Below are 20856 nucleotides of genomic sequence, written 5' to 3' on the forward strand. Positions count from 1 at the left end.
ACTGCACCACTCACAACCGCAAGGCTCTCCAGAGGGTGATGCGGTCTGCACAACGCATCACCGGGGGCAAACTACCTGCCCTCCATTACACCTACAGCACCTGATGTCACAGGAAGGCCAAAAAGATCATCAAGGACAAGAACCACCCGAGCCACTGCCTGTTCACCCTGTAACCATCCAGAAGGCGAGGGCAGTACAGGTGCATCAAAGCTGGGACAGAGAGACTGAAAAATAGCTTATATCTCAAGGCCATCAGACTGTTAAATAGCCACCATTAACACAGAGAGGCTACTGCCTTGAAATCATTGGCCACTCTAACAAATGGATCACTAGTGACATTATTAATGCCACTTTAATAATGATGTTGACATAACTTGCATTACTCAACCCATATGCATATACTGCATTTTATACCATCTATCGTATCTTGCCTATGCTGCTCGGTCATTGCTCATCCATATATTTATGTGTACATATTGTTATTTTATCCCTTTACTTATATTTGTGTGTATTAGGTAGTTGTTGTGGTTTTGTTAGCTGCACTGTCGGAACTAGAAGCACAAGCATTTCGCTACACTCGCAATAACATCTGCTAGCCATTGTATGTGACCAATAAAATGTGATTTTGCATATCTAAATATTCATATTGTCAATTGCCTAATATGCACTTTTTTCATATATGTTATCGTTGAAATGTTACATTTCTGTTTAACGACTGGTACAGTGGCATAATACATTGGTAAATCAGACAGATTGTAGTGGCGAAAATGTGGTCTTATTGTAACGCCCACTTCCGCCAGCCTTCCTATCAGCGGTCAGATTGCGCGCACGCGGTCTTTCTCTTTCCCGGTCAACATGGCGGCATCCATGGCATCACAGGCTGTAGCGAGAGGTTTACACGGAGCAAGCGCTAAGTACTTATTTCTTCACAAATTCAAGGTACTGACATCATTTAAAATGTTGACAATAGGCTTTTCATTACGCCTTTGCTGTCACTGAGAACTCAGCAAACTCGCTGCTGTAGCCAGAACTGACAGATCAAAATTGAGAAACAGCTCGATGTAATTACCTAACCATCGATGCAATTGAAATGAAATATCTTAAAACGAAACATATTTCCATGGAAGACAACTGTTAGAACACTAGAGCACTGTCAGTAGACTTTAGTCACGAGCATCATGCATGCGTTCTAGCCATTGTTGTACTGCACATAGTGATTTGAGTATCAAGTTTCATTGACAGTAGTATAGAACTGCTGAATATTGAGGTAATTTGTGTGGCAGACAGCATTTTATTTGCAAGGTTAATCAACTAAAAATAATTAAATCGAGGTGCCTCAAATGAATTAAACTGTTATGGGATATTGATTGACCTCTGTTTTTCCTTGGGTAACTCACTATTCTACCTTTGACCCCAATTGACTTAAATGCTTCTATAGCGGTTAATAGTAGTGTCAGTTTACAAGATGGGGTAATGGTGCAAAGGTTGTTTCCTATTTGTACTTTAAACAGAATGTATGTAGATAAAGTTTCCCTGTTTGACTGATTGTTGCGAAATAGATATTTTTTCTCAGTTGCAACTTTAGTCAGGTCACTAGTTTATAATACACTTTGTTACATGAATCAGAATAGTTTTACATTTGGTGGATACGTTTTCTAAGAATACAAAATAGTAACGTGTTAGGCCATGAGATTGCAGAACAGCATGTCAATCAGCACACTAAGGGCAACCAGATTGAAACAAGTTGCATCATATGTACTCAAACTAGCAGAGATTGACAGATTGTCGGTGCCTCTTTTAGCCTAGGCTAGTTGGACTTTTGGAGTCTCCTATGTTGACTTTTTCTTTTGTGCTTTTGCACTTTGTGCATCATGACACGTTTTCAGAGTTATAGCAGTTTGTCAGTGACACTTGGGGGTAGAGAATAACTTGGGAGTGGATGAGGCTTGATGTCTTTGTTTACTATATCCAGACCTCACTGATATAGATTCACACAATTACTCCACCAGTGTTATTTAGTTGTGAGGAACATGTTTTTGAAAGGAGGATGGGCTATTTGTGGCCACAGTTTGAAGGTTGCTGAGTGCGTCATAGCAGTGACCCAGGGGAATAGTCCTATCTCCTATTGATAGATACAGAAGGCTATATTGATGTAGCTAAATGTAGGCCTATTTCTGCAGTCTAATTCTTCTCTCTTCTAATATTAATTGACCTGAAATAGTTGTGTATGTGTTTTTCAAGTACCCCAGCCTAATTAACCTTACTAAATAATGGAGTCTAATAATTAGCTATCATCAGAGTTTATTGCTAAAACATCATTGCTGTTATGAATCATTGTCATTAGCGTTATTGCCCTTTATCTACAGGTGAGATACATGGAGGGCACAGTTGACCTAATACCTACTTTTATCCACAGTATAGGCTAGCATCTGTCTGAAGCCCCAAACACAGTTACTGAATCACTCACCATCCCACGACTAGGCTAACACTAACAGCACTCTCCTAGCAAGCGCAGTAGACAGACCACCACCATGGGTACTTGATGCTTGAAAATCTAGTTTGGTATTCTGTGTATAGTGCTAAGTAAGCATATATTTTCATCTCGTTGGTACTGCATAATGAGACAGCCTAGCTTTAGCTTTGGTAGCTAGGGACTAGCTTCATCTATCAGGAAGAGGGCTTGGGATAATGAGAAGGCACACACTGCCAAGTTGTCTTACATTGCACATCTTTATATTTTCTTAAAAGTCAAACATTTTGAAGATGATGCAAGAAACCTTAGTTTCCATGGTGTGTGTGTGATAAATTGGGTATTGGAGAAGGGCAATTCTCTAGTAACAGAGTGATGCTGAGACACTTGAAAATGTATGTCAAACTAAAACCAATGATTGCAAAGTTAAACAAACCATACAACTCTATACACAAGGACTACATTTACCAATTTCCACATAACATTTTACAAACACATTTAGGCATACTTGAAAAACGGTGCAGATGCAAAGTTTGTAACAGAATGATCGTTGGCACTGTCACTCTGTTTCCAAACTTTGCATCTGTAATGTAAAGTAAATGTGTTTTTGTACAATTTTCTGTGGAAATTGTTAAGGTGTCCTTGTGCATAGTTGTATGGTTTGTTTAACATTTTCGATTGGATATCATTAGATAGATGATCTCTTGGCAGATCTATTGTGGTATTTTCTGTTACCCTGGTGTTATTGACAACACCACTATGCCTAACTCTTGATGAAGCAGAGCTCAGACATTTTTCCTCCAGATTGTATTCTAGCCCAGATGGGTACAGTGAGGGGAAAAAAGTACTTGATCCCCTGCTGATTTTGTACATTTGCCCACTGACAAAGAAATGATCAGTCTATAATTTTAATGGTAGATTTTTTGAACAGTGAGAGACAGAATAACAACAAAAAAATCCAGAAAAACACATGTCAAAAATGTTCAAAATTGATTTGCATTTTAATGAGGGAAATAAGTATTTGACCCCCTCTCAATCAGAAAGATTTCTGGCTCCCAGGTGTCTTTTATACAGGTAACGAGATGAGATTAGGAGCACACTCTTATCCTCTATGGGCTAGCGTCCCACCTACTCAACAGCCAGTGGAATCCCGTGGCGCGATATTCAAATACCTTAGAAATGCTATTACTTCAATTTCTCAAACATATGACTATTTTACACCATTTTAAAGACAAGACTCTCGTTAATCTAACCACACTGTCCGATTTCAAAAAGGCTTTACAACGAAAGCAAAACATTAGATTATGTCAGCAGAGTACCCAGCCAGAAATAATCAGACACCAATTTTTCAAGCTAGCATATAATATCACAAAAACCAAAACCACAGCTAAATGCTGCACTAACCTTTGATGATCTTCATCAGATGACACTCCTAGGACATTATGTTATACAATACATGCATGTTTTGTTCAATCAAGTTCATATTTATATCAAAAACCAGCTTTTTACATTAGCATGTGACTAGCATTCCCACCGAACACTTCAGGTGAATTTACCTAATTACTCACGATAAACGTTCACAATAAACATAACAATTATTTTAAGAATTATAGATACAGAACTCCTTTATGCAATCGCTATGTCCGATTTTAAAATAGCTTTTCGGTGAAAGCACATTTTGCAATATTCTGAGTAGATAGCCCGGCCATCACAGGCTAGCTATTTTGACACCCACCAAGTGTGGTGCTCACCAAACTCAGATTTACTATAAGAAAAATTGGATTACCTTTGCTGTTCTTCGTCAGAATGCACTCCCAGGACTTCTACTTCAATAACAAATGTTGGTTTGGTTCCAAATAATCCATAGTTATATCCAAATAGCGGCGTTTTGTTAGTGCGTTTAAGACACTATCCGAAGGGTAAAGAAGGGTGACGCGCCCGGCGTGTTTCGTGACAAAAAAATGCAAAATATTCCATTACCGTACTTCGAAGCATGTCAAACGCTGTTTAAAATCAATTTTAATGCGATTTTTCTCGTAAAAAAGCGATAATATTCTGACCGGGAAACCCTGTTTCCGTTCAAAGACTGAAAATGAAAACATGGAGTCGACTCGTTTACGCGCCCCCAGTCTCATTGTTCTCAGATCGACCACTATCCAAATGCGCTACTGTTTTTCAGCCATGGCCTGCAAAGTCATGATTCAATGTTCTGGCGCCTTCTGAGAGCCTATAGGAGCATTAGAAAATGTCACGTTATGCCAGAGATCCCCTGTTTTGGATAGAGATTATCAAGAAGGCCAAGAAATAGTCAGAGAAAGCGCTTCCTGTTTGGAATCTTCTCAGGTTTTGGCCTGCCAAATGAGTTCTGTTATACTCACAGACACCATTCAAACAGTTTTAGAAACTTTAGAGTATTTTCTATCCAAATCTACTAATTATATGCATATTCTAGTTTCTGGTCAGGAGTAGTAACCAGATTTAAATCGGGTACGTTATTTATCCGGCCGTGAAAATACTGCCGTCTATCCCAAAGAAGTTAAAGGGAGTGCTCCTAATCTCAGCTTGTTACCTGTATAAAAGACACCTGTCCACAGAAGCAATCAATCAATCAGATTCCAAACTCTCCACCATGGCCAAGACCAAAGAGCTCTCCAAGGATGTCAGGGACAAGATTGTAGACCTACACAAGGCTGGAATGGGCTACAAGACCATCGCCAAGCAGCTTGGTGAGAAGGTGACAACAGTTGGTGCGATTATTCGCAAATGGAAGAAACACAAAAGAACTGTCAATCTCCCTCGGCCTGGGGCTCCATGCAAGATCTCACCTCGTGGAGTTGCAATGATCATGAGAACGGTGAGGAATCAGCCCAGAACTACACGGGAGGATCTTGTCAATGATCTCAAGGCAGCTGGGAACATAGTCACCAAGAAAACAATTGTTAACACACTACGCCGTGAAGGACTGAAATCCTGCAGCGCCCGCAAGGTCCCCCTGCTCAAGAAAGCACATATACATGCCCGTCTGAAGTTTGCCAATGAACATCTGAATGATTCAGAGGACAACTGGGTGAAAGTGTTGTGGTCAGATGAGACCAAAATGTAGCTCTTTGGCATCAACTCAACTCGCTGTCTTTGGAGGAGGAGGAATGCTGTCTATGACCCCAAGAATACCATCCCCACCGTCAAACATGGAGGTGGAAACATTATGCTTTGGGGGTGCTTTTCTGCTAAAGGGACAGGACAACTTCACCGCATCAAAGGGACGATGGACGGGGCCATGCACCGTCAAATCTTGGGTGAGAACCTCCTTCCCTCAGCCAGGGCATTGAAAATGGGTCGTGGATGGGTATTCCAGCATGACAATGACCCAAAACACACGGCCAAGGCAACAAAGGAGTGGCTCAAGAAGAAGCACATTAAGGTCCTGGAGTGGCCTAGCCAGTCTCCAGACCTTAATCCCATATAAAATCTGTGGAGGGAGCTGAAGGTTCGAGTTGCCAAACGTCAGCCTTGAAACCTTAATGACTTGGAGAAGATCTGCAAAGAGGAGTGGGACAAAATCCCTCCTGAGATGTGTGCAAACCTGGTGGCCAACTACAAGAAACGTCTGACCTCTCTGATTGCCAACAAGGGTTTTGCCACCAAGTACTAAGTCATGTTTTGCAGAGGGGTCAAATACTTATTTCATTAATGCAAATCAATTTATGTCAAAAATGTTATGTTTTTCTGGATTTTTTTGTTGTTATTCTGTCTCTCACTGTTCAAATAAACCTACCATTAAAATTATAGACTGATCATTTCTTTGTCAGTGGGCAAACGTACAAAATCAGCAGGGGATCAAATACTTTTTCCCCTCACTGTATGTTAAACATGTCCCCAGGGGTTAAATCGTCCCCAGCCTCTCTCCTTGTGTTCAGACTTCATCTACGTGCAATCCGCAGGAGCCTGGACATCTGCCAGCGTTCCAAACAATTGATCGTTTTAGTCTGTGACGGCACACATTGACTTCAGCACCACTTCTCTCCCCCCAGTGGTAAACTCATGCAGAACTTCTAATCTAAGTTTTCTGGCTGCAGCACCTGGTTTTGACACCCTCTCTCGCTCTCTTTTATGGGCCTACTGCCGAAGGGATAAGAGTAACGATCCAGGATGCTGTTGTCTGTGGCACAGTATCAGAGCCCGTGCAGGATGACTGACTGACTGGCAGGTAGTGTCACAATGGAGTCTCATCGGCTATGACAGTTGTCCGCTCCACAGGGAATTACATTTAAGATGATTTGTCAATAACAATGCGCAAGAAATCGCAATATTTCAGATGGATGGTGTATGAGGGAGAGAGAGGGGTAGGTTGTTTTCTTCTCATAAATCAAATCTCCTGAATTCTTGTCTGCACAGTGAGATAATCCTCCAGCTGTTTTTCACTGTCGCCTCACTGTGCTGAATTTGTAAACGTTTGCTGCGTTCTTTATGGTGTCACAGCTCTCTGGCCCCGTGTTGCTGCAACCCAGCGTCAGTTTGAGTAGGAAACGGCAGGGTGAGAGGAGCTCAATGAGAGACTATCCTGAATATTTTAGTGAGGGGGTGGGGACTGCGACGACTGGTTGCTGGAACTTCAAACGCCAGGCGGCTTCCCCATCTGTCTACAGCAAGAACACATTTACATTTCCTCCCAGCGAGGGATACAGTACAGTTAGCTATAACTGGATTGGAATATCATTTCGCCAAGGTTAATAGCCATTTCTGTAGCTCATAAGAGGTGTTTAGGCTTTTTCAATAATTTAGAAGGGCTGTGATCATTCTGAATTTGGCAGCCTCCAAAGCAAGAATGGAATGAATGAATGCACACATCAACCCAGTCAATTCAGTTATTTTATATTGATGATAATTAAGTTTGGGAGATGCTGGGAAACGTCAGCAGTTGAAATGGAAGGATGAAGAGCAATATTGTAAACACATTTTAAGGATATAGGCTACTGTAGGGCATTGACCTTGACCTAACCTATGTAACCCAGGTCCTGCACAAATCATTCCAGTGTGCGAGGAGTTCACTTTGACAGATGGAGCATCCACACCTGCCTCCTCATTCTTATCTTCCCTCTAGACCCTATGACGTCTCTTATTAGCTAGGACAGTTAGCAATTATCATATCTGTGGAGACCCAGAGACTTGGGTTTGTTCTCCAGCTAAGCCTGTCTGCAGCAGATTAAGCCCTGTTGTCCCTCACATTGCAGATGAAGCAAATCTCAGTGATCTAAATCCTGTAGCCATGCTCCACTGCTCCTCTTCCTTCCCCTCTCTACCACAGCACTGCTCCTGCTCCTCTTCCTTCCCCTCTCTACCACAGCACTGCTCCTGCCTCCTGTTCCTTCCCCTCTCTACCACAGCACTGCTCCTGCTCCTCTTCCTTCCCCTCTCTACCACAGCACTGCTCCTGCCTCCTCTTCCTTCCCCTCTCTACCACAGCACTGCTCCTGCCTCCTCTTCCTTCCCCTCTCTACCACAGCACTGCTCCTGCCTCCTCTTCCTTCCCCTCTACCACAGCACTGCTCCTGCCTCCTCTTCCTTCCCCTCTCTACCACAGCACTGCTCCTGTCTCCTGTTCCTTCCCCTCTCTACCACAGCACTGCTCCTGCCTCCTGTTCCTTCCCCTCTCTACCACAGCACTGCTCCTGCCTCCTCTTCCTTCCCCTCTCTACCACAGCACTGCTCCTGCCTCCTCTTCCTTCCCCTCTCTACCACAGCACTGCTCCTGCCTCCTCTTCCTTCCCCTCTCTACCACAGCACTGCTCCTGCCTCCTCTTCCTTCCCCTCTCTACCACAGCACTGCTCCTGCTCCTCTTCCTTCCCCTCTCTACCACAGCACTGCTCCTGCCTCCTGTTCCTTCCCCTCTCTACCACAGCACTGCTCCTGCCTCCTCTTCCTTCCCCTCTCTACCACAGCACTGCTCCTGCTCCTCTTCCTTCCCCTCTCTACCACAGCACTGCTCCTGCCTCCTCTTCCTTCCTCTCTACCACAGCATGCTCCTGCTCCTCTTCCTTCCCTCCGACCACAGCACTGCTCCTGCCTCCTCTTCCTTCCCCTCTCTAACCACAGCACTGCTCCTGCCTCCTCTTCCTTCTCCCTCTCTACCACAGCACTGCTTCCTGCCTCCTCTCCTCCCTCTCTACCACAGCAATGCTCCTGCCTCCTGTTCCTTCCCCTCTCTACCACAGCACTGCTCCTGCCTCCTCTTCCTTCCCCTCTCTACCACAGCACTGCTCCTGCCTCTTGTTCCTTCCCCTCTCTACCCACAGCCCTGCTCCTGCCTCCTCTTCCTTCCCCTCTCTACCACAGCACTGCTCCTGCCTCCTCTTCCTTCCCCTCTCTACCACAGCACTGCTCCTGCTCCTCTTCCTTCCCCTCTCTACCACAGCACTGCTCCTGCCTCCTCTTCCTCCCCTCTCTACCACAGCACTGCTCCTGCCTCCTGTTCCTTCCCCTCTCTACCACAGCACTGCTCCTGCTCCTCTTCCTTCCCCTCTCTACCACAGCACTGCTCCTGCTCCTCTTCCTTCCCCCTCTACCACAGCACTGCTCCGGCACTCCTCTTCTCTTCCCCTCTCTACCACAGCACTGCTCCTGCCATCCTCTTCCTTCCCCTCTCTACCACAGCACTGCTCCTGCCTCCTGTTCCTTCCCTTCTCTACCACAGCACTGCTCCTGCTCCTCTTCCTCCCCCTCTCTACCACAGCACTGCTCCTGCCTCCTCTTCCTTCCCCTCTCTACCACAGCACTGCTCCTGCCTCCTGTTCCTTCCCTCTCTACCACAGCACTGCTCCTGCCTCCTCGTTCCTTCCCCTCTCTACCACAGCACTGCTCCTGCCTCCTCTTCCTTCCCCTCTCTACCACAGCACTGCTCCTGCCTCCTCTTCCTTCCCCTCTCTACCACAGCACTGCTCCTGCCTCCTCTTCCTTCCCCTCTCTACCACAGCACTGCTCCTGCCTCCTCTTCCTTCCCCTCTCTACCACAGCACTGCTCCTGCTCCTCTTCCTTCCCCTCTCTACCACAGCACTGCTCCTGCCTCCTCTTCCTTCCCCTCTCTACCACAGCACTGCTCCTGCCTCCTCTTCCTTCCCCTCTCTACCACAGCACTGCTCCTGCCTCCTCTTCCTTCCCCTCTCTACCACAGCACTGCTCCTGCCTCCTGTTCCTTCCCCTCTCTACCACAGCACTGCTCCTGCTCCTCTTCCTTCCCCTCTCTACCACAGCACTGCTCCTGCTCCTCTTCCTTCCCCTCTCTACCACAGCACTGCTCCTGCTCCTCTTCCTTCCCCTCTCTACCACAGCACTGCTCCTGCCTCCTGTTCCTTCCCCTCTCTACCACAGCACTGTTCCTGCCTCCTCTTCCTTCCCCTCTCTACCACAGCACTGCTCCTGCCTCCTGTTCCTTCCCCTCTCTACCACAGCACTGCTCCTGCTCCTCTTCCTTACCCTCTCTACCACAGCACTGCTCCTGCTCCTCTTCCTTCCCCTCTCTACCACAGCACTGCTCCTGCCTCCTGTTCCTTCCCCTCTCTACCACAGCACTGCTCCTGCCTCCTGTTCCTTCCCCTCTCTACCACAGCACTGCTCCTGCTCCTCTTCCTTCCCCTCTCTACCACAGCACTGCTCCTGCTCCTCTTCCTTCCCCTCTCTACCACAGCACTGCTCCTGCCTCCTCTTCCTTCCCCTCTCTACCACAGCACTGCTCCTGCTCCTCTTCCTTCCCCTCTCTACCACAGCACTGCTCCTGCCTCCTGTTCCTTCCCCTCTCTACCACAGCACTGCTCCTGCCTCCTGTTCCTTCCCCTCTCTACCACAGCACTGCTCCTGCCTCCTCTTCCTTCCCCTCTCTACCACAGCACTGCTCCTGCTCCTCTTCCTTCCCCTCTCTACCACAGCACTGCTCCTGCTCCTCTTCCTTCCCCTCTCTACCACAGCACTGCTCCTGCCTCCTCTTCCTTCCCCTCTCTACCACAGCACTGCTCCTGCCTCCTCTTCCTTCCCCTCTCTACCACAGCACTGCTCCTGCCTCCTCTTCCTTCCCCCTCTCTACCACAGCACTGCTCCTGCCTCCTCTTCCTTCCCCTCTCTACCACAGCACTGCTCCTGCCTCCTCTTCCTTCCCCTCTCTACCACAGCACTGCTCCTGCCTCCTCTTCCTTCCCCTCTCTACCACAGCACTGCTCCTGCCTCCTGTTCCTTCCCCTCTCTACCCCAGCACTGCTCCTGCCTCCTGTTCCTTCCCCTCTCTACCACAGCACTGCTCCTGCCTCCTCTTCCTTCCCCTCTCTACCACAGCACTGCTCCTGCTCCTCTTCCTTCCCCTCTCTACCACAGCACTGCTCCTGCCTCCTCTTCCTTCCCCTCTCTACTACAGCACTGCTCCTGCCTCCTCTTCCTTCCCCTCTCTACCACAGCACTGCTCCTGCCTCCTCTTCCTTCCCCTCTCTACCACAGCACTGCTCCTGCCTCCTCTTCCTTCCCCTCTCTACCACAGCACTGCTCCTGCCTCCTCTTCCTTCCCCTCTCTACCACAGCACTGCTCCTGCCTCCTCTTCCTTCCCCTCTCTACCACAGCACTGCTCCTGCCTCCTCTTCCTTCCCCTCTCTACTACAGCACTGCTCCTGCCTCCTCTTCCTTCCCCTCTCTACCACAGCACTGCTCCTGCCTCCTGTTCCTTCCCCTCTCTACCACAGCACTGCTCCTGCCTCCTGTTCCTTCCCCTCTCTACCACAGCACTGCTCCTGCCTCCTCTTCCTTCCCCTCTCTACCACAGCACTGCTCCTGCTCCTCTTCCCTTCCCCTCTCTACCACAGCACTGCTCCTGCCTCCTCTTCCTTCCCCTCTCTACCACAGCACTGCTCCTGCTCCTCTTCCTTCCCCTCTCTAACCACAGCACTGCTCCTGCCTCCTGTTCCTTCCCTTCTCTACCACAGCACTGCTCCTGCGCCTCTTCCTTCCCCTCTCTACCACAGCACTGCTCCTGCTCCTCTTCCTTCCCCTCTCTACCACAGCACTGCTCCTGCCTCCTCTTCCTTCCCCTCTCTACCACAGCACTGCTCCTGCCTCCTCTTCCTTCCCCTCTCTACCACAGCACTGCTCCTGCCTCCTCTTCCTTCCCCTCTCTACCACAGCACTGCTCCTGCCTCCTGTTCCTTCCCCTCTCTACCACAGCACTGCTCCTGCTCCTCTTCCTTCCCCTCTCTACCACAGCACTGCTCCTGCTCCTCTTCCTTCCCCTCTCTACCACAGCACTGCTCCTGCCTCCTGTTCCTTCCCCTCTCTACCACAGCACTGCTCCTGCCTCCTCTTCCTTCCCCTCTCTACCACAGCACTGCTCCTCCTCCTCTTCCTTCCCCTCTCTACCACAGCACTGCTCCTGCCTCCTCTTCCTTCCCCTCTCTACCACAGCACTGCTCCTGCTCCTCTTCCTTCCCCTCTCTACCACAGCACTGCTCCTGCCTCCTCTTCCTTCCCCTCTCTACCACAGCACTGCTCCTGCTCCTCTTCCTTCCCCTCTCTACCACAGCACTGCTCCTGCCTCCTCTTCCTTCCCCTCTCTACCACAGCACTGCTCCTGCCTCCTCTTCCTTCCCCTCTCTACCACAGCACTGCTCCTGCCATCCTCTTCCTTCCCCTCTCTACCACAGCACTGCTCCTGCCTCCTCTTCCTTCCCCTCTCTACCACAGCACTGCTCCTGCCTCCTGTTCCTTCCCCTCTCTACCACAGCACTGCTCCTTGCCTCCTGTTCCTTCCCCTCTCTACCACAGCACTGCTCCTGCCTCCTGTTCCTTCCCCTCTCTACCACAGCACTGCTCCTGCCTCCTGTTCCTTCCCTCTCTACCACAGCACTGCTCCTGCCCTCCTCTTCCTTCCCCTCTCTACCACAGCACTGCTCCTGCTCCTCTTCCTTCCCCTCTCTACCACAGCACTGCTCCTGCCTCCTCTTCCTTCCCCTCTCTACTACAGCACTGCTCCTGCCTCCTCTTCCTTCCCCTCTCTACCACAGCACTGCTCCTGCCTCCTCCTTCCTTCCCCTCTCTACCACAGCACTGCTCCTGCCTCCTCTTCCTTCCCCTCTCTACCACAGCCCTGCTCCTGCCTCCTCTTCCTTCCCCTCTCTACCACAGCACTGCTCCTGCCTCCTCTTCCTTCCCCTCTCTACCACAGCACTGCTCCTGCCTCCTGTTCCTTCCCCTCTCTACCACAGCACTGCTCCTGCCTCCTCTTCCTTCCCCTCTCTACCACAGCACTGCTCCTGCCTCCCTCTTCCTTCCCCTCTCTACCACAGCACTGCTCCTGCCTCCTCTTCCTTCCCCTCTCTACCACAGCACTGCTCCTGCCTCCTCTTCCTTCCCTCTCTCTACCACAGCACTGCTCTCCTGCCTCCTCTTCCTTTCCCCCTCTCTACCACAGCACTGCTCCTGCCTCCTCTTCCTTCCCCTCTCTACCACAGCACTGCTCTGCTCTTTACCACAGCACTGCTCCTGCTCCTCTTCCTTCCCCTCTCTACCACAGCACTGCTCCTGCTCCTCTTCCTTCCCCTCTCTACCACAGCACTGCTCCTGCCTCCTGTTCCTTCCCCTCTCTACCACAGCACTGCTCCTGCCTCCTCTTCCTTCCCCTCTCTACCACAGCACTGCTCCTGCTCCTCTTCCTTCCCCTCTCTACCACAGCACTGCTCCTGCCTCCTGTTCCTTCCCCTCTCTACCACAGCACTGCTCCTGCCTCCTCTTCCTTCCCCTCTCTACTACAGCACTGCTCCTGCCTCCTCTTCCTTCCCCTCTCTACCACAGCACTGCTCCTGCCTCCTGTTCCTTCCCCTCTCTACCACAGCACTGCTCCTGCCTCCTCTTCCTTCCCCTCTCTACCACAGCACTGCTCCTGCTCCTCTTCCTTCCCCTCTCTACCACAGCACTGCTCCTGCTCCTCTTCCTTCCCCTCTCTACCACAGCACTGCTCCTGCCTCCTGTTCCTTCCCCTCTCTACCACAGCACTGCTCCTGCTCCTCTTCCTTCCCCTCTCTACCACAGCACTGCTCCTGCTCCTCTTCCTTCCCCTCTCTACCACAGCACTGCTCCTGCCTCCTCTTCCTTCCCCTCTCTACCACAGCACTGCTCCTGCCTCCTCTTCCTTCCCCTCTACCACAGCACTGCTCCTGCCTCCTCTTCCTTCCCCTCTCTACCACAGCACTGCTCCTGCTCCTCTTCGTTCCCCTCTCTACCACAGCACTGCTCCCATCCCAAACAGGCTGACGTCATGGTTTGCTCCCTCTACCACTGCCTAATGGAGCCTCCTCCAGATGTCCTCTAAGTCCCCTAATGGCCGGGACATGACCTTGACTTCCTCTACAGCTCTTTAGAAGAGGGTAGGAGGCAAGGATGAGAAACTGAGAGAGAATCACCACTGTCCTGTCAGTTTTGGCTTAAAGCAGGAACACTTCCCTGAGAATTTGAAATGGATTCCATCATCGCCCTATTGGAGAGGGGTGTATGTCTGTCAACACCTAATTAGTCCATTCATTTGAAGACTACGTCTTTTTTTCAGAATAAATACTGATCTGAATTAGGCTCCTAATGCTTCATCGTGCATGATATTACTACATGGGCGGTTTTATGTGGGGATTTACAGATGATTCACATTGGCCTGTTTATGCTGCAAATTCAAATCATTCTGCCTTTCTGCTCTCCATTTCCTTAAGTGTAGGGTATGCGTCGTCGCGTCACTGCTAACTAGCATGCAGTGGCTGTCTAATTACAATACAGCTCATCTTTGAGTCAGAACTAATAGCAAACTGCCTCCTCATTAGCTGGAAAACATTTAACTGCAATCAGGACACACAGTGGTTTTTATACCAAGTCAGTGCAGTGTCTACCTAAGTTTCAGGCTCTGCTCTTGTAAATGGATCAGGATTCCAATCCCCTTTAACTCTACCCGGATGGTTCGCTAAACGGAGGCAAAGGGCCCGAGTTCAAAACCTGAATAGGAACCAATCAATTACGTACAATTGGCAAACTGGCAATGTGTTAATTTCTTAAACATTTTGATAATGCCCCTTAGGAGAATTCCAGTTAATTAACTCTGAGGCCATCCGTTGGTGCTAATTAGCCAGAGTAATTTCAAAGGGTTAGGGCCTGGCCATGACTAGTAATGAGGATTTTAACCCTCGGAGACGTCTGGGGACGCCACCGTATTAGAAGAGATTCAGAGCTGTAGACATCCTCTGTAAGCTGTCTGGCTGGCTCTATATCCGGTTCAGAAGAGGAGAGCGAGAGAGACTAGCCCTAACATGATATAGTACAACTTTTTCAGGTGTTTTTGTTTAACAAAGATATAAAAACATGACTAACTATGCACTTTTTTGTGTAGCATGTAGAGCTGGTGTTGAACAAAGTAGTGTGGCTGAAGGCAGAGTTGTACATTTTGGTGACACCTCCTTTAGTGGACATGAATGGAAACATTAAATCAAAATCCTCTTCTCTAAAGACCATTTAGTTGCAAGATGTCCTTCTCACACATCTCATTAGGTGTTGTTTTGGCCTACTGTACAACTAGGCCATCTCTTCCCTTCACCCCCAAAAATGGTTATTTAGGAGACCTTGAAAGTGTTAATCATTTCAAAGTGTATTTTTTTTTTTAAAGTAAACGCCTTGACTAGACTCCCATAAGCTTCTCTTCCTATTCCCAAAGCAATGTGTATTCCCTTGTGGTTTTTTTGTTTTCTGCAAGGGCTCTTATCGGAATCAATCCCCTATCGACATATTGAGTTATTCTGTCTCTGTGCTCCTAATGGAGGAGCACTATGTCCAGCCTCTGAGACATGCTAATGATGATAGCCTTCCCTGACAGGGCCATGTTCATTCTTCTTTTCTGCTTTAATGCAGCCGTTGGCCCTTAACGGAGCATGCCAGAGGCTTTTCTATTCATACGTCAAAAAGTTAAACATAACCACTCCATGAAATAATACCTCTAGATTTTGCATCTGAAGAGTGAATGAGTGAGGATGTTGGCCTCTGTCCAGGTGTCCTAATAAAGTATTGATTTTCCTCTCTGCCGTTTGCACGGGCTCTTCACCCCATCCATCAGCAGAGTTCTGTTCTAGAAATGTCCTGCTGGGTTGTGTGTCTGGGAGCATTCCTTCAGTTCTGGGTGCTATTGCTTCATGTAGGATTTCCCTCCCCCCAATCAAAGCATGGCCTAAAATAGGGCAATAGCTTAGGCCTAGCCTACTTCATGAGATGTAGCCTACTTGACAAGGCCTTAAGGCCATTTTGTGGATTAGACAGTGATGTGAGCCATCAGGGGAGTGCTCCTGTTCTATGTAGTAGGCCTAGAATATACACTGAGTATACTAAACATTAGGAACACCTTCCTCATATTGAGTTGCACTCGGCATGGACTCTACAAGGTGTCGAAAGTGTTCAACAGGGATGCTGGCCCATGTTGACTCAAATACTTCCCACAGTTGTGTCAAGTTGGCTGGATGTCCTTTGGGCTGTGGATCATTCTTGATACACACAGGAAACTGTTGAGCGTGAAAAACCCAGCAGCGTTGCAGTTCTTGACACAAACCGGTTTGCCTGGCGCTTACTACCATTCCCCATTTAAAGGCACTTAAATATTTTGTCTTGCCCATTCACCCTCTCAATGACACTCATACACAATACCTGTCTCAAGGCTTGAAAATCTTTATTTTACCGTCTCCTCCCCTTCATCTACACTGATTGTAGTGGATTTAAGTGACACCAATAAGGGATCATAGCTTGCACCTGGTCAGTCTGTCATGGAAAGAGCTGGTGTTCTTAATGTTTTCTATACTCAGTGTACAGTACTGTATATCTTGTGGCAGGTGTACCCAATTACTTATGCGTGTTTCTGCGTTAGCCTGAATTGGACCAGCTAGCCCTACAGTGTGATGAGGCTGCCTCAGAAAAGGTCTCCTGTTAGTAACACTGTGAAGCAACCGGCAGAGCGGCTAAGATTGGACCTCCTTTCTACGTAATGATACTTCTGCATGACATTGTTCCTATCTCACAAAAAACGGAGTTTGCTAAACCGCTGTCATTTTGTACCACTTGAAAGTAAGAGCTGAGGGTGCTTCTGAGTCTGCTGAATGCCATATGCCAGTTCTGAGGTAGGCTCAGTGTGCTTGCTGCCCTGGCTCTGTCCTTCTACGCCACTCCTTGGTGGTGCATCTGCGACACTGCACAATTTAATGCAGCTGCTGCCACAGCACTGTCCTCTGCTCTCTGCCTTTGTATGGGGACAGACAGACAGACAGACAGTAACTCTGTGTGCTTTACAGAGAGGAGCCGTATGGACCGCTGCAACACATGCTTCACTCAGCACATTTGGGTGCTTTATGCAACCGTTTTTGGTTAATTATATTCATTTTTGAATGTCAGTTTCTTTTAATGACTTTGGTAACTTACAGTATGCCTTGTTGCATTTTTCCTCTTGTTGTTGTGGCAAAATGACGAGCATAGGGCCTAGGCCCATATTATATTCATTCCCTTTAGTCTTTATATTCAGGTCATTTGATTGGCTGTTTGATGATCAAGGATCAACTATTGATATTCTAGTAGTCAAAAGATTGTAAAAATAAAAAAGGCTGAAAAATAAGTTATAGCCTGTATATTGGGGTAGGCTATGAGCTTAAAGTAAAAAAGGCTCATCTTTGTATCTTGAAGTGCTTTGCTCTGACATTTTGTGATCACTGGCTGAATGTCAAGAATTTAGCTGTAAGCCTGCTGAAAGAAAAAATCTCCCTCACAGAATATTGTGGTCTTCACTTTTATTGGTACTTTTTACTCTCGCTTGAACTTGGTGGCCAGATCTTTGGCTGTACAACTTCTGCTCGTACTTTGGTGTGAAGACCAATGTTGATGCTCAGACAGGGACAGTGGTTGATAAAGGTACCAGCAGGGTGGAATTATTTTGTTACATAGGTTTAGGCTAATCTCTTGTGGAAAAACTAATTGACCTAATACCTCCAGCATAAAAAAATAAAAAAATAAACCAAGAAGCCCTATAGGCTATGTTAATGGAGACCTGTAAAGTGTCCAGTCACTGCCTGGCTATAGCTTATTGAGTAAAGACTGAGAGGAGAGAGCACTAAATGTATTCACTGATGCATACCCTCTGAGGTGAACTCTCTCAAGATCTCATTTCCAGTGACAGTTATAGCCTTTCATGTTTTATGGCTCTACCGCTCAGGAACATGTCCTTTTTTCACTTTCACAATGAATGAGACCGTGGCCATGTCTGAATACCCATACTAGCGTACTGCATACTATTTTCTCATCGTACGTACCGTTTAGTGAAAAGTATGCCACGGCCGCAACGCAGTAGTGGCCCCTGATTGGCTGAGTAGGTTTGGCGGGACCGAGTGCGGGTGGATTTTTCCAAATTCAACAGACATGCATCGCATTAACCAGCCTGATAATAGCTCATTTACCATTTGAGAAATGTCTCTAAACTCTGAATAGTATAGGAATGGATTTATAGGCCTACTCAGGCTGGTTATAGGCAGACTATCACATTCAACCTATACCATAGCCCATCTATCCTATATAAAAAGGACTTATATTTATTAGTGAAACCAAAATTAACTAACATACTCTACCAGTCAAAGTTTGAACACACCTACTCATTCGAGGGTTTTTCTTTATTTTTTACTATTTTCAACATTGAAGAATGATAGTGAAGACATCAAAAAGATGAAATAATACGTATGAAATTATGTAGTAAACAAAGGTGTTAAACACATTTTAGATTTGAGATTCTTCAAAGTAGCCAGCCTTTGCATTGATGACAGCTTTGCGCACTCTTGGCATTCTCTCAACCAGCTTCAGGAGGTAGTAACTTGGAATGTTTTTCAATTAACAGGTGTGCCTAAAAGTTAATTTGTTGAATTCCTTCTTCATGCGTTTGAGCCAATCAGTTGTGTTTTGACAAGGTAGGTGTGTTATACAGAAGATAGCCCTATTTGGTAAAAGACCAAGTCCATATTATGGCAAGAACAGCTCAAATAAGCAAAGAGAAACGACAGTCCATTATTACTTTAAGTCCCGAAGGGCAGTCAATCTGGAAAATGTCAAGAACTATGAAAGTTTCTTCAAGTGCAGTCGCAAAAACCATCAAGTGCTATGATGAAACGGCTCTCCACAACAAAGGAAGACTCAGAGTTACCACTGCTGCAGTGGATAAGTACATTAGAGTTTACTGCACCTCAGATTGCAGCCAAATAAATTCTTCACAGAGTTCAAGTAATAGACACATCTCAACATCAACTGTTCAGAGGAGACTGCGTGAATCAGGCCTTCATGGTCGAATTGCTGCAAAGAAACCACTACTAAAGGACACTGATAACAAGAAGAGACTTACTTGGGCCAAGAAACACAAGCAATGGACATTAGACTCGTGGAAATCTGTCCTTTGGTCTGATGAGTCCAAATGTGAGATTTTTGGTTTCAACCGCCATGTCTTTGTGAGACGCAGAGTAGGTGAATGGATGATTTCCACATGTGTAGTTCCCACCGTGAGGCATGGAGGAGGGGGTGTGGGGGTGCTTTGCTGGTGACACTGTCAGTGATTTATTTAGAATTCAAGGCACACTTAACCAGCATGTCTACCACAGCTTTCTGCAGTGATACGCCATCCCATCTGGTTTGTGCTTAGTGGGACTATAATTAGTTTTTCAACAGGACAATGTCCCAACACCTCCCAGGCTGTGTATGTGCTATTTGACCAAGAAGGGGAGTGATGGAGTGCTACATCAGATGACCTGGCCTCCACAATCACCCAACCTCAACCCAATTGAGATAGTTTGGGATGAGTTGGACCGCGGAGTGAAGGAAAAGAAGCCAACAAGTGCTCAGCATATGTGGGAACTCCTCATTCTTCATGATGCTGGTTGAGAGAATGCCAATAGTGTGCAAAGCTGTCATCAAGGCAAAGGGTGGCTACTTTGAAGAATCTAAAATATATTTTGATTTGTTTAACACTTTTTTGGTTACCACACGATTCCATATGTGTTATTTCATAGTTTTGATGTCTTCACTATTAATCTACAATTAATCTACAATGTAGAAAAGAAAAACCCTTAAATGAGTAGGTGTGTCCCAACCTTTTACTGGGACTGTATATAAATTCAATTAAATAGCCTATTACAGACACGAAAACTTATCAAATGTTCAAATCAAAAAGCTATCACACAGAAAAACGTGGACAGTCGGGTACATCACATTCAGAACCGCTGGACAGTAGCATAATAAACTATGATCATTGGGAACTAGATCAGAATGCCTGGTAAGGCTTGATCTAATAAATACAATAATAAAATGAGCAGCCTAGCCTGCAAAACTAAAACAATCCATATGTTCAAATCAAAAGGCATGATTAAGATGACATGAATAACGCAGCATTATCCGAAGTCCCCGGTGCCGACACATTAAGAAATCAAAAGATAGTGATTTTGTTTAATAGCTCTGCCGAAGGCCAAGAGAACAATGAGCAAGGCAGTTAACCCACTGTTCCCCGGGCGCCGAAGACGTGGATGTCGATAAAGGCAGCCCCCCTGCACCTCTCTGATTCAGAGGGGTTGGGTTTCATGCGGAAGACACATTTCAGCTGAATGCATTCAGTTGTACAATTGACTAGGTATCTGCCTTTCCCAATAAACACTTTTCAGTAAAAAAACTGAAATCCACTGAGTAAAAAAAGACTTCTCTTTTCAAAGATGTAGCCCACAATGCAATACTTTAAGCACAACAAAAACTATTTAGCCTACATTGACCACCACTGCAGAAGCTTTTGCATCTTCCCAATTAAGTAGCCTAGTTTCCTCCAATGCATTGTGGAAACGTGTGCATTGAATTCTACTAGATGAATAGCTGAAAACGTCCTTTAAACCATACTTGTTTTTTGTCCCATACCATTAAAACATAACTTTTGCATACTGAGAATGTGTCACCCGTGATTGCATTGTTTCCCCGCTATTCGTGCATATTCGGTAGCACATTCCCCATATCTAATTGATTAGCTTGTTGTGCAAAACCAAAATTAGTATGACATCTGGGCATTTAAAGTATACTACTTCGCTTACTCAAACTGCCTACTATTTAGAGGAGGCTAGTATGGCTTATTCGGGGGCCATGGCCCTTCTCCCTAGGACCTTTTTTTCCTCTCCTGTCTCTCTCTCTCCCCTGTCTCCTTCTCTCTCCTGGCTCTCTCTCGCCTCTCAGTCTCTCTCTCTCCTGATCGCTCTCTCTCCTGTCCCTCTCTCTCTCCCCCCTCCTGTTTCTCGTCTCCTCTCCTGTTTTCTCTCTCGCTCTCCGTTTTCTCTCTCTCTCTCTCTCCT

General features: G+C 46.9%; 1 protein-coding gene across 1 annotated transcript in view; it reads left to right on the plus strand.

Moving 5' to 3' along the window:
- The first annotated feature begins 817 nt into the window (after nucleotides 1-817).
- The window catches only part of suclg2 (succinate-CoA ligase GDP-forming subunit beta), a 149993-nt gene continuing 129954 nt past the window's right edge, over nucleotides 818-20856 (plus strand). Inside the window, exon 1 of the mRNA XM_029774956.1 lies at nucleotides 818-939. Within this exon, the coding sequence (XP_029630816.1) occupies nucleotides 856-939 (84 nt within the window). The 5' untranslated portion in view covers nucleotides 818-855. The remainder of the gene's footprint in view (nucleotides 940-20856) is intronic.

Source organism: Salmo trutta, chromosome 14 (genome assembly GCF_901001165.1).
Source record: "Salmo trutta chromosome 14, fSalTru1.1, whole genome shotgun sequence".
In the NCBI taxonomy this organism is placed as follows: Eukaryota; Metazoa; Chordata; class Actinopteri; order Salmoniformes; family Salmonidae; genus Salmo; species Salmo trutta.